At 46.7% G+C, this 17,098-nt stretch overlaps 3 protein-coding genes across 4 annotated transcripts; 2 read left to right on the top strand and 1 right to left on the bottom strand.

Moving 5' to 3' along the window:
* Nucleotides 1–348: 348 nt before the first annotated feature.
* On the top strand, nucleotides 349–5,367 carry ppwd1 (peptidylprolyl isomerase domain and WD repeat containing 1). The gene is made up of 11 exons (XM_079178784.1): nucleotides 349–496; nucleotides 626–728; nucleotides 892–995; nucleotides 1,114–1,234; nucleotides 1,321–1,768; nucleotides 1,880–2,070; nucleotides 2,153–2,342; nucleotides 2,465–2,646; nucleotides 2,735–2,816; nucleotides 2,896–3,078; nucleotides 3,853–5,367. The coding sequence occupies exons 1-11, from the start codon at nucleotides 364–366 to the stop codon at nucleotides 3,994–3,996; spliced, it is 1,881 nt and encodes a 626-aa protein (XP_079034910.1). The 5' UTR covers nucleotides 349–363; the 3' UTR covers nucleotides 3,997–5,367.
* trim23 (tripartite motif containing 23) lies at nucleotides 4,130–8,900 on the bottom strand. The gene is made up of 11 exons (XM_079178785.1): nucleotides 8,787–8,900; nucleotides 7,994–8,156; nucleotides 7,571–7,692; nucleotides 7,205–7,483; nucleotides 6,947–7,129; nucleotides 6,637–6,852; nucleotides 6,404–6,538; nucleotides 6,182–6,311; nucleotides 5,977–6,087; nucleotides 5,696–5,820; nucleotides 4,130–5,553 (listed from the first exon to the last, which is right to left on the bottom strand). The coding sequence occupies exons 1-11, from the start codon at nucleotides 8,883–8,885 to the stop codon at nucleotides 5,374–5,376; spliced, it is 1,743 nt and encodes a 580-aa protein (XP_079034911.1). The 5' UTR covers nucleotides 8,886–8,900; the 3' UTR covers nucleotides 4,130–5,373.
* Nucleotides 8,827–13,746, top strand: mzt2b (mitotic spindle organizing protein 2B). 2 transcript variants are annotated; one of them, XM_079178787.1, is made up of 5 exons: nucleotides 8,827–8,956; nucleotides 9,479–9,566; nucleotides 9,676–9,864; nucleotides 9,953–10,119; nucleotides 12,683–13,746. In XM_079178787.1, exons 3-5 carry the CDS (start codon nucleotides 9,689–9,691, stop codon nucleotides 12,826–12,828), a joined length of 489 nt encoding a protein of 162 aa, XP_079034913.1. In that variant the 5' UTR covers nucleotides 8,827–8,956; nucleotides 9,479–9,566; nucleotides 9,676–9,688; the 3' UTR covers nucleotides 12,829–13,746. The 2 variants fall into 2 exon arrangements, with proteins under 2 accessions (XP_079034913.1, XP_079034912.1); XM_079178786.1 differs by having other exon boundaries at nucleotides 12,680–13,746.
* Nucleotides 13,747–17,098: the final 3,352 nt, after the last annotated feature.

Below are 17,098 nucleotides of genomic sequence, written 5' to 3'. Positions count from 1 at the left end.
AATCCTGATACAGATGTGATATATAAAATACGTATTAGACTGTTGTTGTTGTTGTTGTTGTTGTTGTTGTTGTTGTTGTTGTTGTTGTTGTTGTTGTTGTTGTTGTGGTTGGAAGAACACTAATTTATGTTGGGACCGGTAGAAATACGCGGTGGACGTTGCTGTGTGTCCGAATTTTATTTCTTAATAAAAAAAAATATATATATATTTTTTAAACATAAATAGTTAACCTAATTAATTTAATATTTTGATGGTTTTAATATAGTTTGCCTGAAAACCAGTTAGAAATAATTCAGAAAACGAGACTCCGAACGAAACGGAAGTACCGTAATCCAGGAGGGACAACACGGGAGATTGGCAGCAATGGCGGAGGCTGAAAACAATGTGGAACTTAAGCGAAAAGCCGAAGACGACCAGGATGAAGAAGGGAAAGGAGAAGACGAAGAGTGGGTCGGACCCATGCCAAGCGAAGCTACCACGACGAAGAAAAGAAAAGGTTCGTCTCTGGTAGTCAGATACCTCCACACATGTTTGGTTCATACGTGACTACCTGCTAAACAATGCTAACCATGCTAACCAAACTCCCGCTAACTGTTGTGTGTTTGTGTTTTGTTATTCTCCTCAGTACTCGAGTATGAGCGTGTTTATCTGGACAACCTCCCCGCAGCTGCGATGTATGAACGGAGCTACATGCACAGAGACGTTATCACACAGATAGTTTGTTCCAAGTAAGTGGTGTCACAGTAAACCTCACCGTAGAGCTCTATGGTGTCACAATAAACCTCACCGTAGAGCTCTATGGGACAGATTTATGGTGACTACATCTAAACATATTTAAGCACGTTTGCATTTTATTTATTTGAAGTTATTTCAATGTTTTTCTCTTCTCAGGACAGACTTCATTATCACAGCCAGCCAAGATGGCCACGTCAAGTTTTGGAAGAAGAGGGAAGACGAGGGGATAGAGTTTGTCAAACACTTTCGTAGCCATCTCGGTAAGCGTTCAGTTTATAGTGCTGGCTCCCCTGCAGTGCGTTTCAGTGTTTGCTCTTTGCATTGTATCCTCAAATATAACGGTGAGTACTGACTTTGTGTTTTTGGTGTTTCCTGCAGGTGTGATAGAAAGCATTGCTGTCAGCTCTGAAGGAGCTCTTCTCTGTTCTGTCGGCGATGATCAGGCCATGAAAGTATTTGACGTCGTCAACTTTGACATGATCAACATGCTGAAGTTGGGGTGAGTTGTTATTGCAGAGTTATTGTATTTCATGTGAACACATAAAGGACAGAGTGTTGCTCATGGATTTCCTCTCCTCTGTGTAGCTTTCACCCGGGCCAGTCTGAGTGGATCTACAATCCCGGAGATGCGATTTCCGCGGTGGCGTGCTCGGAGAAATCCACGGGGAAGATCTTCGTCTACGACGGACGGGGAGGCAACGAGCCGCTCCACGTCTTCGACAAGATGCACTCCTCGCCGCTCGCCCAAATCCGCCTGAACCCCAAATTTAGAGTCATCGTCTCTGCCGACAAAGCCGGGATGCTGGAATACTGGACCGGCCTCCGGAATGAATTCAGGTTCCCCAAGTATGTGCAGTGGGAATACAAAACGGGCACGGACTTGTATGAATTTGCGAAACACAAGACGTATCCCACCAGCCTCGCCTTTTCTTCCGACGGGAGGAAGATGGCCACCATTGCCTCCGACAGGAAAGTCCGGATCTTCCGCTTCCTCACCGGGAAACTGATGAGAGTGTTCGACGAGTCGTTAACTGTGAGTTCAGCATTGTTTGTTAAAACTAAAATAAATAACTTCACATAACTATCGATGTGCCATTTATTAACGATGTTCGTGATGCTAATCGGAGCTGCTTCGTCCTTCCAGATGTTCACAGAGTTGCAGCAGATGAAGCAGCAGCTGCCCGACATGGAGTTCGGGAGGCGGATGGCTGTGGAGAGAGAGCTGGAGAAGGTGGACGGCATCCGACTCACCAACATCATCTTTGACGAGACCGGACACTTCGTGCTCTACGGGACGATGCTGGGCATCAAAGTCATCAACGTGGAAACCAACAGGTACGACTGTGATCCGTCTGTCCCACTACCTGGATGTGAAGTCTCTCTAGTTGAGGTCAAATATCAGATAAATGTTCCCCAGGTGTGTGCGGATCCTCGGGAAGCTGGAGAACATCCGCGTGGTGCAGCTCGGTCTGTTCCAGGGCATCGCTAAGGCCATGCACGTGGCTCCCACGGTGGAGATGAAGGCCTCCGACAACCCCGCCTTGGACAACATGGAACAGGACCCCACCATCTTCTGCACCGCGTTTAAGAAGAACCGCTTCTACATGGTGAGGGAACACGCCGTTCACGTTTCAGATGTCTACGAGGATCAAATGAAAGGGAGGCGGTTATTCCAGGTAGTTCTACTCCTCGCTGTCTTAATTCTCATTGTTTTCTTTCCTAACTTAAGTTCTCAAAGAGAGAACCGGAGGACACAAAGAGCGCCGACTCGGACAGAGACATCTTCAACGAGAAGCCCTCGAAGGAGGAGGTGATGGCCGCCACGCAGGCCGAGGGCCCCAAGAGAGTGTCTGACAGCGCCATCATCCACACCACCATGGGGGACATCCACATCAAGCTCTTCCCCGTAGAGTACGTTCTGGAGGACATTGTGTGTTTGTTCAGAAGTCTCCTCGCACTTTATTAGATACAAACACCGCTTTCCTCTTTGTTTTTATAGATGCCCCAAAACTGTGGAGAACTTCTGTGTTCACAGCAGGAACGGCTACTTCAACGGCCACATATTCCACCGCGTGATCAAGGTCTGGTTCTCTTTGACTCGTCCACCGATCTGACTCCGCTCTGAGCCGGGTCTAACCCTCTGTCTCTGTCGTTGTGCAGGGCTTTATGATCCAGACGGGAGACCCCACGGGCACAGGCATGGGGGGGGAGAGCATCTGGGGGGGAGAGTTCGAGGACGAGTTCCACGCCACGCTGAGGCACGACCGCCCGTACACGCTCAGCATGGCCAACGGAGGCCCCGGCACCAACGGGTCACAGTTCTTCGTCACCGTCGTACCGACTGTAAGTCCTTCATGCTGGTCTCAGGTTCAGAGGAGAGACACGAGGCCTCATTCACACACTGTGCTTAAAATGTGAAAAGTTTTACATACAAATCAATATTTTCATATTTCTGTTTGTTCTATCTCTGCGAACAGATTTAGAACCGCCTCAGAACATGCTTAACAACATCTGTTACTTAAAGCAATAGTTTGTGTATTTGCTTTCTGGCTGAGAGTTCAGTGAGAAGATTGAGGGACTCTCGTGTCAGCACTGTAAATATGAAGCTACAGCTAGCTTAGCATACCGTCTCTAAAAGGGGAAATGGCTGGCCCGGTTCTGTCTTAAAGTTAAAAATAATCAACCACAGCATCCTCAGAGGCTTAAAGAACTATGAAACTCTGAACGAGCCACTGTGAAGATGCTTTTAACAGCGTACAGTATTAACATTTAACCACCGTACATATTTTATGAGAATTAGCAGTTTTTTGTTAGTTTCATCACATTTTCGGTCTTAAGTGGAGAGAGCCTGGTGACCCCCGTAAAGTTTTGTCAATCCCTGGTGAGCAAATGAGGAATTAAATGTTGGAAGTTGTTTAAATAGATCACGACATTCTGTTGCCTCGCTGATAAATGATTTAATTGATGAGGACCCGAGGAAGGACTCTCGTGCTCACAACAGTCATTAACTAAAAGCTTCAGCAGAGAAGCAGCCTGAAAGAGAAAATGTCCGACGTAAAGCTGCTGCGATGTTTACCAGACGGTGTCGTTAACAACTCCTCGTGTTTCGTCCCTCAGCCGTGGCTCGACAACAAGCACACGGTGTTTGGAAGGTGCACTAAAGGCATGGAGGCGGTCCAGAGGATCTCCAACCTCAAAGTGAACCCCAAGACCGACAAACCGTACGAAGACATCAGCATCATCAACATCACCGTGAAGTGATCGTACGTCCTCTCCGTGTCCTGTACAGTCATCGTTTTTTACCAGAATGAGTTATTAAAGAATGTTTGTGGAGCGAGACTTCAGTCAGAATTATTTGGGGTTTAATAATAATAAACTGCAGCAGCCGGACAAATCAGGTCAGTCAGTTTATTTTACAGCAACAACATCGTGAATCATTTTACAAAAGCCATTTAAAGTCCACTGGTAACAAAGGTTTGATGCGCGTTGTGCTTCTACGTCTCAACAAAAACAAATGTTTTCACAAACTATGTGGAAATGCTTTTCACACGTGCATTTATTTATTTATTTTATTAGTATTTTTATACATAGATACATGTAGTAAACATTACACAGCAATGAATAAAGATGAAGTCAAAGAATGGGTCCTTAATAACAAGACAAGTGTCAGTGTTTAGGCTGAAAGTTTCACATTACATCATTACTGAAGGCTGCTGATTAACGGTGTTCCATCTCCTGAACACACACACACACACACACACACAAAAGGGACATGGGAGATAAATCTGAATATTATATTTGCGGAGAGATTAATCCTCAGAGTCTTAAACAGCAGGTCGTTCATTTCCCAAATCAAAGTGTATTGAGGAAGCAAACGAGTGCATCAGAGGCTCCACAAGAAAACGGAGGCAGAATCGGTGCGTAATAATAAAAAAAAAAAAGTAACGTTCCCGCTCATAAATAAGGTTTGTTCTGTAACAGAAAACTCTACCGGTGCGCCATTTCAAGACCAGCTGTGGCATTAAATAGGTTCACATAAACAACAAGTTGAGAGCCGGTGAAGCATCGACTGCTCACATTAGACGAGTGTGAACGTTTGACCTTCAGTTCTCCGTCCCGTCTGAACACCGAACGCAGCTTAAAAGGTCATTTCTCAGGATTATACGACGTGTTTGTCCGAGTATACTGAACCAACAGAAGGTACGTAAATGATACTAACACTACACACTACTCTGCTTTAAGTTAAGATTACCGTCACACATGGAGGTGGTTGTGATGAGTACCGTGAGAGAGGAAGTACAGAGGGAGCGCTGTGATCGCTTTACGGTCGGCTAGCTATAGATGCTAGAAGATCAAAGGTGTTGGAACAAAGAAAAGCTAATGAGCTAAGCTGCCTCACATGAAGCAGGACGGCAGTTTAAAGTTTTAACTCGTGTTTTGGGGTTTTTTGTAGTTTTTCTTGTTCTGATTCAGTGACGTTAGAGAAAGTATTTACATCTTTTGTTCTCTCCGCCCACATCGGTGCACAAAGAAGGAAAAGATGAGGCTTTAGGCCGCAGTCTTAAAGGTAACATCAGGTGGAGGGAGAAGCGGTGAGCAGGGCTCGGAGACGGGTTTTTTTTTTTTTTTTTTAAACGGTTAGGCGACGTCCAGGACGCCGGCGGCCACCAGCTGCCTGGAGAGCCAGTCCAGCCCCTCGTGGAGGCCCATCCCGCTGCGGGCGTCGCAGCCCTGGATGTGCCAGCTCCTCCCGCAGCACAGCTTGTGGAGGCTCAGCAGCTCCGTCATCTCCTCCACGGACACGACGCCGGGAACGTCCTGCAGAGAGAGAGAGACTCTGAGCTCAAGACAACGGATCTACTTTATCAGCCAAGAAATAGACTCAACATCTGAGATGACTGAGGACAACAAGGCTGGACAAATAAGGGTGCGTCTCCGTCTACAGGTTTCTTTTCAGTACCTGTTTGTTAGCAAAGATGAGCAACAAGGCGTCTCTGAGCTCTTTCTCCGTCAGTAGTTTGGCGAGCTCGCTGTGAGCCTCCATCAGTCGGTCCCTGTGACAGCTGTCGATCACGAACACCACCGCTGAACAGAAACGAGAGAGAGACGTAAAGATTTACCTTCCAGCAGTTACTGTGAGAAATACGTCAGCTGTCATATTTTAAACATGTGATGCACGAGAGTTAAGGAGAAAAGATTTAATGCGTCCAATTAGTGGATGGGTGGAAGGCCCAGCTGTACCTTGGGTGTTCAGATAATAGTGCTTCCAGAGAGGCCTCAGCTTGTGCTTTCCACCCACGTCCCAGATGGTGAATTTCAAATTCTTATATTCAACCGTCTCCACATTGAAACCTTTGAAAAAGGCAGATTTAAAAACAGGCTTTATTTAGAGGAAGAGCTTTCTTATTCTCGTGGATTCATTATAAACTGTGTTGAATGGATCTACCGATGGTCGGGATGGGCTGCATGAACTCGTCTTGTTTCAGCTTGAAGAGGATCGTGGTTTTTCCCGCTCCGTCCAGCCCGAGAGTCACGACGCGGATCTCCATCTTCGGACCGATGTGGACCCGGTTGTCCTGAAAAAAACCAGAGCACGTTGTTCCAGTGTTACATACTGGATAAAACACCCGGGTGGAGCGCGCTACACGAGTGGGCGGCTGGTGCGTACTTTAGTGAAGGTGACGGGGATGCCGGCGTCCAGCTGGATGTGATCCGCCAGCTCCGTGAACTGGTGCTGCTGCTTCTGAAGCGTCTCCAGCAAACAGTTGATCTCCTGCTTCGCCAGCACGACTCTGCAGTCGTCCTACAACCGGACAGAAGCGGCGCACACACACACACACACCGTATCACACGTGCATCAGCCCCGATACTGGAAACCAGTTCAGTGTTCCGGTGTCCTACCTGTTGCAGTGTTTTCTCGCAGTGCATGCAGGCGGTGGAGACCTGCGACAGCAGGATGGTCATGTCCTCCTGCTGCTGCCTCAGCCAGATCAGCCTCTCCCTGACGTGAGCGTCCACCACGCTCAGCGCCATCTCCTCCTGCCGGCACAGAGTCTCGTGGAGGTCCGCGAAGTACGCCCGGACGCAGGACCGAGCGCTCTCTGCCGTGCCGGGGACCTGGAGAAGGCATTGAAGGGGGGGGGGGCGTCAACGCCGGGGGGGGGGAAGAAATTGCTTTTATTGACATGAAAGTGCTGCGACCGCATCTTACGTGCTCGGTGTGCGCCATGCCGACACCGTCCTCCACTATCTGCTCCCCGCCTTCTATCTGCTGCACGATGCCCACCAGCTTCCTCGAGTACTCGGACACTTCGTCTGTGAAGGTGCGGATGCAGTGAGCCATGTCCAGAATGGACGCACGGATCTGATTCGCTTCAGACTCGAGGACAGCGTGCTGAAAAGAAAAAAAGGACCACGTGAGCTTGTCCTCTTTGGATTAAGGGTCTCTAACACGCGGACCGTAGCTCACCTTGTGCCCCTGGTGCTTGCCGTACTCCTTGCACACGCAGCACATGAGCGGCCCCGACTGACAGGCCTCCTCCAGGCAGACGAACTCGATGGCGTGGACCTGGTGCTGGTGGCACAGGGTCTTCTCGTGCGGCTTGTCGGCCAGCGGCACCCGGCGGTGTTTGGCCAGCGTGCGGGTGGAGTGGGTGAGCTGGGAGCACTCGGCACACAGGTGGGTGGCGCACACGGTGCAGTACATGGAGGCCGTGTGTCTCTCGTCCTCGTCACAGCGGATTATACACTAGTTGGGGGGGAGGAAAGGGGGAGAATGGTGAGCGAGAGGTGCGAACGTAGACGTGTCCCATCGGGTAAATATCGGTTGGCTTACTTCTCCCATGCCTTTCAGGGCGTCCTCCGCCATCCCCGACTGGTTGCTCGCTCCATTCTGGAGTCGCTCCAGGAGTTCAAGAAGAGCAAAGTTCTTCTTCAGACCCCAAACTCCAGAATCACCTACAAAGATGTGTAGAAGAAGAAGAAGAGTTCCAACCTCAAAACAGAGAAAACAACAAATTAAATGTGTTTTGTAGTGGTTAACCTACACGTGACTTTTGACAACTTTCCAGGAAAAATATCAGTCTGTTTCAAAGTGACAACAAAGTCCCAACATGTTGTGTTTAAGGTTCTCTGTTGGTTCTGGGATGTTCGTGCCGTGCTGGTTAAGAGAAGACGCACTAGTTCTCTGGAGTCCTGAAGCAGCAGAAACTGGTTCACATCATCCGTTTCAACTGGTAACAGGTGTTTTCAGACTCACCCAGCTCGGTGACCTGTCTGTCGAAGGGGCAGCGCACCGCCCGGCCGTGGAGCGGCAGCCGGGTGAGGCAGTCGTGGCACACGGTGTGACCACAGAGGAGGAGACGAGGGACCTTGTCTCCCTGGAGAGAGAAGACGTCCTCACACACTCCACACTCCAGCACCTGTGGGTGAACACACACACACACTTATTGATTTCCACACACATCTTTTGTCTGTGACAGTAACTGGTGCAGAGATGGAAGACATCTTAATTGGCTGGCACTGATTTATGGGAGTTCATTTAAAGGGATGCTCTTCAAGGATGGTCAAGTAGTTTCCCTTTGACTCATAGCGTTTCAGATAAGTAACCCTTCTGATTACTAGCTGGTGATCTTAAAACAAATATTGACATCTGGTAAACATAATTCAGAGAGCAGATTATAACGCGCACGCACGCTGCGCATCGCGTCACTGCCACTCAAGAGGAGCTGCAGTCGACCTAAATGGCAACATAAAGCTAGCGACGCCAGCTAACTGTTAGCATGCTGGAACCACAAATATTGGGTGTTTTTTGCACGAATATAATAAAAGCTAATCATTAAATAAATGAGTAATACGTATGCACGTAGCTCCTATAAAAACTAGCTGACTGTTTGGCATCCCCAAAGTGACGCCAACGCAGCAGCATTCACCCAAAATCAGAAGCCACGAAGAAGAGGCTGCTGTCGAGCCTTTCGTGCAAACAACAACAACAATAAATCACAACGAACGTAACGCATATGTGGATTTTTTTTAGTGACAACATTAACGACCTTCACCGAGCCTCCGTGAGCTCCCCTCCCGTGTCGGATACAGGGCTCCATCGTCGCTACGGCGCCCTGCTTGTTTATTCCTGCTGCGGCAGCGGCCATTCTTGGACGACAGCGCAGAGGTTTGAGCAGGTGCGAGAGGACAATCCCGCAAGCACTTCCGGTTTCGCTCGGTGAGCCATACGATGCCGTTCTTTCGTCTTTTGTGTTTTTCTTTTCTTGTAAGAACACAATGTACTGATCCTTATTGTGTCATACATTACATTTTATTGATAAGATGCCGATAATGTTACGTACATATTGTACTAGAAACTTGTTTTAATTTTTTATTATTTATTATTATTACAACATACTCATAAATATGAAGGTTTACAGAAAAATTGTTTAACTTTTTAATGTAAACGTTTTTAGTTCTTCACGTAAAGATATACACTTTAGTTTAGGATTTAATGAAGTTAATGTAGTAGAAACTTTGCGATGCCATCGACATCCTGCATTGAAGCGCATGCGCAGTGCCACAAAGTCGATTTTCGACTATTTAGCTGACTCATATCGAAATACTTTTCCCAACACAGATGAAAATAAATCATAATTTGGTTATATTCGGTTAAATACTCTGTAAAAAATAAATATTGTGCTGACTACAAGTACCAAAGGACAACACGGTTTGTCTAATATTGATGACGTAATTACAGCGCGCCTCGCCTTAACACCAGCAAGCAAGAAGGGACTGTTGTGGCGAATGAGACTCTTTTCCGTTGACCCGTTACCGCTCATTTAACGGTAGGTGTTTTATATTTTCACTAAAATAGTTGTTGAGCTTGTTTTTATTACATATTAATTCACCTTATTTATTGTTATTCATCCCTCCCATCCACATCCAACTCTCAAGTATTCGCCCACTGATGTCTCAACCACCGCAGCAGACGTTGCCCTCCGCCCCAGACTCGCCCGCGCTGGTGGTCACCAGTAACGTGCAGAAATATGCCATCAAGAAGAAGAAAGTCCTCAGTGCTGAAGAAGCTGAGCTGTTTGAGCTAACTCAGGCTGCAGGCATCACTGTGGACCAGGAGGTCTTCAAGTAAGAGTCATCAAACCTGCAGAAAAACGTGGATTCTGAGCAATGGATCCTGGTTTTCACATTCTTGTCCTCTTCTTTCCCTCATCAGGATCATAGTGGACCTCTTAAAGATGAACGTGGCTCCTCAGGCGGTCTTCCAGACCCTGAAGGCGATGTGTGCGGGTCAGAGGGTCGCCGAAGGCTGCGGTGTTGGGGAGTCTTCAACCGTCTCCCACGCCGCCGTCGGCACCACCACAGCACCTACAGAGGCCAGAGGTCAGTGTCTGCAGAGGGATCAGAGAGAGTCTTCATGGTCCAGGGTCCAGGTGTGAGCTGGTCCAAGAAAAACTAGCACGGCAGTGAGGGAGGTGTAACAGGCCTTTAACACAGCAAAGCACAGGCGTCACTGGTACCATTAAAGCTACGTTAAAGTACAAAATGCAGTGTTTGTGGTTTAAGCTAAGGACCAATCAGCTCTTCGATCAGGCGTTTCCCATCATGCCTTGGGTCTTGCAGTCGGCGGAGAGCAGCTGAGTTACAAACGTATCTTTCTCAATGTAAGTCTATGGGAAGAAGTCTTTTCTTTTGGGCTCAATGGCATCACACGATGGACCCGGAAGTTGGGGGCTTGGTCCTGATCAAGTCGGACACAAATCTACCCAGCATGCACCTGTGCAGGCCTGGCTCATCTTGAACGAGTCTACTGTGTATAGAGTTAGTACGTAGTATGAAACATGCACACTACTTTCTGCCAACAATCCCACAATGCATTGTGTTGCATTTTATAGATGTGAACATTTTGAGACTTCCACGTAGCAATTAAGGCACAAAATGATGATTCATCATCATGTCAGAGTGTCGGTTGTAGAGGGGGATGTGAATGAGGACGGTTACAGGCTCTGACTGGATGCGTTCTGTCTTTTAATATATATCTTTCTATATATATATATATATATATCTATATCTATATATCACCAATATCACTGATGCTCGGTACCAACGATTGCAATAATCCGCTGCAGAGCCCTCCTGTACTGGGCTGTGTATATCCCACGCCAGTTTGCACTGTTTCCAGTCAGGAAGCGTTCTATTGCTCCTCTGTAAGAGTTAACAATAGCTTAGGGAACACTGGAATTTGGCCTTCAAAGGTTTCCTTAAGAAACGCAGCCGTTTACTTGTGTCAGTTGAATTCACACACAGCCAAAGCGTCACAGGAATGGAACAATGTAATGAAATGTTTCTGCAACAACAAGGGAAAATGTGTGCTGTGAAAAGTGTTGCTGGTCGTATACTTATTGGGAATATACTACATGTGATATGTAATATTTCCTTTTATTTGGCTAAATTAAGCGTCCTGCAAATCTCCCCTTATTGCCCCCTTTTGGTTCTCTCAAAAGTGAGAATCAGTGAGAATAAATAACACAAACTGTGACGAATGGAAACCACTCTGCTTCCTGACACCACGGTGTTGAGTGCTGGAGAGAGTTTGTGAAAAGAGCTCAAGGTCTGAAAGGCTCACAGCTTCACGACAAAGCGTAGAGAAGGCGACGACTTCAAGAGCTTTTTAAAATCTTTTCTTTTCACCTTTACTCTTCAGTTTGCTCTCGTTATTCTTCCTCTGCTCTTTGCTTCTCACTTCCCTTCTCCAGCATGTGAAATATTCACATTCCTTCACTTAAGTACTGAACTCACTGTAGTCCTAATCCCCTCACTAACCCCCCCCCCCCCCCCCCGCCCCCCCTCCACCTTCACTCCACCCCAAAGTGAGGTTTTCCACCTCGCTGGAGGTGAACTGAAGACGGAGGATAAAGATGTAGATGGTCATGTGTGCACGTCACGCTGCTTTCTAATTTCCTTTTCTATCCCCCGTTGAATTCTGCTTCCTGTTTACTGAAGAAGAGGACTCTTTGGTTTCTGGAAAGAGCCCTAAGCCTTCTGCAGCCGCCCCCTCAGCGTCTGGCTCCAGGGCCACAAGGGTCAACACTAAGATTGTGGTCTACGGCCCCCAAGACGCTAGCTCTCCTCACTCTCAAGGTCCCCCACCTGCTGCACCTTGTCCTCCACCTCCATCTGTCTTTTTATATCTAAAGGGTTGCGTAAACCTCACTGCATGGACCGGATCGTGCCAAAAAAAACGCATGCCGTGATGTCCTCATTTCATGGTGTAGAGTGGAAAGTGTGTGTGTGTGTGTGTGTGTGTGTGTGTGTGTGTGTGTGTGTGTGTGTGTGTGGACTAGAAAGATGAAACCTTTATTTAGCCCAGCAGCACTGTACTGCTCACTGATTTGATGTTCACATTATAACATTATCAGGAATGAAACTGTGTGCACCAGAGTGTTTAACCTCAGCACTAGTTTGCACGTGTGCAGTAGCAACCTGCAGTTCCTGATTTCCTCTCTATTCTTTATACTGCGACAGTTTTCCTAAAATTAGATGTTAAAGAGTCACAACATATCTTCTTGCTTGCAGTATCTAAATACATCGCTATGTATTGAATCGTATCGTTCTGGTCGATACACAACCCTTAGAATTAGTAATTTCTTCCTTCAAATGTAACACAGAGTCACTTTAAGGCTCTGGAGACGCACTGAGTTATCACATAAAAGCCCTTTTTGGTCCCCGTTATAATAAACGATGCAGTGTTGATGTGCAGTGCTGTGAACTTCATCTAAAAGAAGGTACGGAGTTGCAACAGTTTCCTTTTTTGTCTGTATGTGAAATGCATTTCTTCATTTCCATCGTCCACGTTGTTTGGAACATGTGAACCAACGGTCGCAGCATCTCAGAGCTCCTCTGCTTTCCTTAACCTCGTCTCGTTTCCTCTCTTTTGTGTCAGCAGTGCGCAGTAAAGCTGGAGCGAGCCACAGCGAGAAGAGCAGAGAGGCTTCCGGCCAGCGAGTGCAGCGGCAGCCGAGCGCCACCAGAGGGCAGAAGACCAAGAGCTCCGGCAGCAGCAGCTCCTCCTCGCAGATCAACTCCACGTGAGGTCAACGCCAGACCTCCTGTACATAGTTACAACATTTTAAGTTTCTGTATGTTTTACTGTGGGCTTGTGTTTTGAAGGGTTGGTTCACCGGTTTCTGTCAGCGCTGCTTACAGCTCAACATATCGACCGTCTCTCCAGGAACACGGTCCAGATAACGCTGAATCAGGGGTCCTCAGAGTCTAACACTTGTTTACATTTTGGCTAACTGGCCTGTTTTTAAAGGTGTGCCCAGTTAGCTGTTAGCGGTTGCGTTGTAGCCATGAATGTACAGACAACCATCACTGGATTACTTTGACACTGAGGAAAACTTAAAAACATGATGCTTCTTAAGTTCAGGAGTTCTAAGGAGCATCTTTGTAGAGATTAATCAGCGATAACGACTCAGAGCGTGAGTCCTCTAGAAACATGTCTGTGTGGTGAGATATCAGAGCTAAAGTAGCTTCATCACCTTTCACCTCCTGCTTAATAGAGTGCTGCAGGAATGAGACCTGAAAAGCTTTTACGTGTCTTAAAAAAGCCTTTTATCTTAGTGGTGGAGACGTGAAGTCATGTGACTTCATTGTGTTTACGTTGGCTTAAGATCCAAAAGCAAAGAGAACAATCCCGTTAGCTTTCTGTGGAGGTAATCAATGTGACGCTGTGCAGCACTCTAGTTTTTAAAGGAACTACTTTGGTTCAACAAACTGTTCCAATGAAAACTCAGTGAGGTCTGTGACCTGCACGACCGACAGACACTGAAGATGTTTTATCTGTTTGTCTGGTGAACCAACCCTTTAAAGTTCTAACGGGCTGTAAGAAAGCCCGTCTGCTCAGATGTTACTGCGACAAACATATTCTAACATATTTAGGTTTTCTACTGGAACTGTCTGTATTCAATGTGCAACTTTTTTATATAACGATTCATCTCAAATAAATCCAATAACAACATCCCTCCTTGATTTGATCCTTTTTATTGTTTTGTTCAGGAAGCAACAATCTGATTCCTCACTCTCTGTTTTTACACATAAAACATTACATACAGACGTATCAAATACTTTTATCTTTAAACATCCGCGTCTCATTTAAGACCCAGTTATCTCTGAACATGCAACAGATTTTAGAAGCTTTTGACGCTGGACAGAAGATACTTCTTCCTTCCTTTGAATCTCTGACGCTTGTATTGTCATAACTGTGTTCACTTCCTGTTGTTTTATGACTCGCACAGAGCGTCACATTCAACTACTCAATACGACAACAAAGAAATCTTTGCTTCTGCAACAATCTACCAGCACAGCTCCGAGTAGTCGTGGTCTGTCTGTCTTTCTTCTTCTTCTTCTTGGAGACGAACACCAGCGCTCGCTGCTCTTGATCGGACTCCACCTGCGATGGTCTAATTGATTTCTATTCTCTTCTGCCCCGTTGGCTGTGTGCTTAACTATAAAAGGATCATTTTAAAAATGCTTTTTCAAGTGTGGAATTTGATGCTGCTGCCTGAATGGTTTCCCAGCTATCACATGGGGGCAGCAGAAGCACGCTGCAATTAACATCACCGCCCAGTGGAGCCCAAATCTCTCCTTTCTGCTGCTATCATGAATGAAAAGTGAAGCCGAATGCTGGAAACAAAGCTTCTCATTCACAACCAGACTGATGGTTCCACCTCTCAAGTGAGGCTCGCGTGTTCAGCCGTCTGCAGGGCTTTTTATGTAGCTGCAGGGCCCATATATATATTTTCTATTTTCTATTCTTTATGTGGCCGTTTGTCCTGTTTATGTGCCGCTGCCTCTCTCCTCTGCGCTCTGCGTTGATGGCAGCGGGCCTGTAATTGATGGCACCTTATTGCTGTGGTGTAGCAGGTTTAATGGGGCTTGACAGAGCAAGAGAAAGCAGCATGCGACCGGGGAGGAACTTAACCCTTTTTTTGCTCACACACGAAACACCCCGCCCTCCTCGCCTGTTTTTTTCCTGGTGTTTTGCCCCCCATCCCCCCCATCCTCCCCATCCTGCACATCAACGCGTGCGAACACAAACGAGAATACAAACAGGGGCCCTCGGTGATTAGCTCAATTCCTCCTGTTATCAGTGGTCACGGTTAATGGAGGTGTGTGTGTGTGTGTGTGTGTGTGTGTGTGTGTGTGGTTTGTGATTCAAGCAGGCCCAGACTCCCCTCTGACTCCACTTCCGTGAAATAAATAAATACTCGCCAGCTGCTGGGTGCTCGCCCCCGTTTTGCTCGGAGGAAACTAAATGTGTTTGACAAAGGTAAACGGCCGGGAATTTATCTCCACACACACACTTGCTCCCAGGCTGCAGTTCCTCGTGTGACCTCTAGGGGTCAGTGTGGGTCCAAGCTACCAACATGCCCCCCCCACACACACACACACACACACACACCTTGGATTTCCATAGGCATCCACTCCAGCATTTTTTGGATGTGTTTATTTTGTTATGAGGGAATTTCATGGCTAGCGCAGGCTCCTCCATTAAATAGGGAGTGTTATCCTTCACTCAGGCGCTACACACACACACACACACACACTCGTGTGAATGAACGCTGTGTGCACACACACACACACTATATGCACCATTAATCAATAGAGACGATGAAATGATGCTATTGTGCGCGAGGCAGGGCGAGCGGCGCGTTGAATAATGAGCTAGTCAAAGCTGTTGGCAAATCATTAATGTAAGGTGTTGGTCTAAACCAAGTTCTCACACTCGCGCCGTGCAAGCTGTTCCCAGGTGACAAAAAACTGGGGAGAGACACTATTTTAGGAGCCGATGTCACACCTCTCTTTCTTTCTATATATTCCCTACAGAATCTCTTTCTCTGTGAGCGCTCTCGGGGTGGGTGTGGAGGAATATCTTCCTGCTTTTCTTCCCCTTCTCTCCTCCCGTCTCTCGGGTATTATCCTCTCCTCTGAACTCTTGGTCCACATTTCTCTCTATAAATTTATAGGCCACTTTCCCTCCCTTGTTGTCTCCCTACATTCACTCCCTCCTCTAACCCCTTCACTCTCCATCATCACACCGCCCTCCTCCTCCTCCTCCTCCTCCTCCGCCTCCTCCTCCTCCATCACCCTCCTTGCCAGGCTTGCTGCAGATTGGCTATTTCCTGCACGCGCCCAGTAGAGCCCTTATCAGAGGTAAAGTGCTGATTGTTGGTCTGTCTCTCAGGCTGACTGACAGCTGGGGCCGCGCTGCTGAAATGCCTGATTTGGTCAATGTTTGTCTGTGGGGCCTTATCTCCACACCTTATATTAACTGCCTTGACAGTATGTGCAGGCAGTCTCTCTCCATCTTGTTTCTCCCCCACACCTCCACCTCCCTCCGTCCTCTGTCTCTGTCTCCATTCACTCCTCTATACTCTCTGCTATAGTCTTTCAACCAGCAGCTAAACACTCTCCTCCTCCTCCTCCTCCTCCTCCTCCTCCTCCTCCTCCATCATCATTCTTCCTCTTGTAGTCGGATCAGCAGCTTAAGCACCGTAAACGTCGCTTTAGTTCCTGTTTCTTTTTTTTCCGTGGAGCATTTCTCCCAAATTATAAGAAAGAGCAGCTTCACTGTTCGTGGCCGTGCAGATATTTTTGAGATTTTTGAAACGTCCGTCTCTGCCATTCCTGAATGAAATTGCATTTTTGTTCGTCAAAGCGTCTGAAGAATGTATGAATAATAATAATAATAAAGTATTATTGGTGTGTTTGATTATCCAGAGTAACAGCGATGTTTTTCTGGCCTTTGACAGCGAGGCCAACATTTTTAGAAACGCTAAGGTCATGAGTAAAAATCCCCTCAAAGAAAGTCCTGAAAATATTTTAATTACTACAATTTTCACATTTCATTCAGTCAGCGAGGTGTTCAATCATGTTTTCTGCAGGTTTTATTTGAATAGAGACGGTTTTCCTCTGGAAATAATCAGCTGCTTATAAACTAACTGGTTACATATTCGATCTTACTCCAAAGTTGACCAGGAAATGATCGGGAACGTATCTGTTGTATGATGAGAACAGATAGAATAGGATGTTAAAGCATCATCGTTTTATTATTTATTAAAATACTCTATACTTTGTTTCTTTCGCTGTCCTAAAGTCGTATAAATTATGATATTTTGAGTCTAAAAATACTTGAATGTGCCTGAAAAATGTCTCCTTCCTTCACACGTTCACCTCTATTGTTTTGGGGTGAGCGGAAGAATCTCAGTGACAGACGGATCAAACATTGATATCACTGCAGATAAGTGACACTATTGTGTGTGATTTAACTGAACGTTTTCTAAATGAATTGAATAGCTGT

The sequence above is a fragment of the Pholis gunnellus genome (genome assembly GCF_910591455.1).
Source record: "Pholis gunnellus genome assembly, chromosome: 18".
Lineage (NCBI taxonomy): Eukaryota > Metazoa > Chordata > Actinopteri > Perciformes > Pholidae > Pholis > Pholis gunnellus.
Note: the sequence above shows the minus strand (reverse complement) of the source record. Positions and strands in the feature narration are given on the sequence as shown.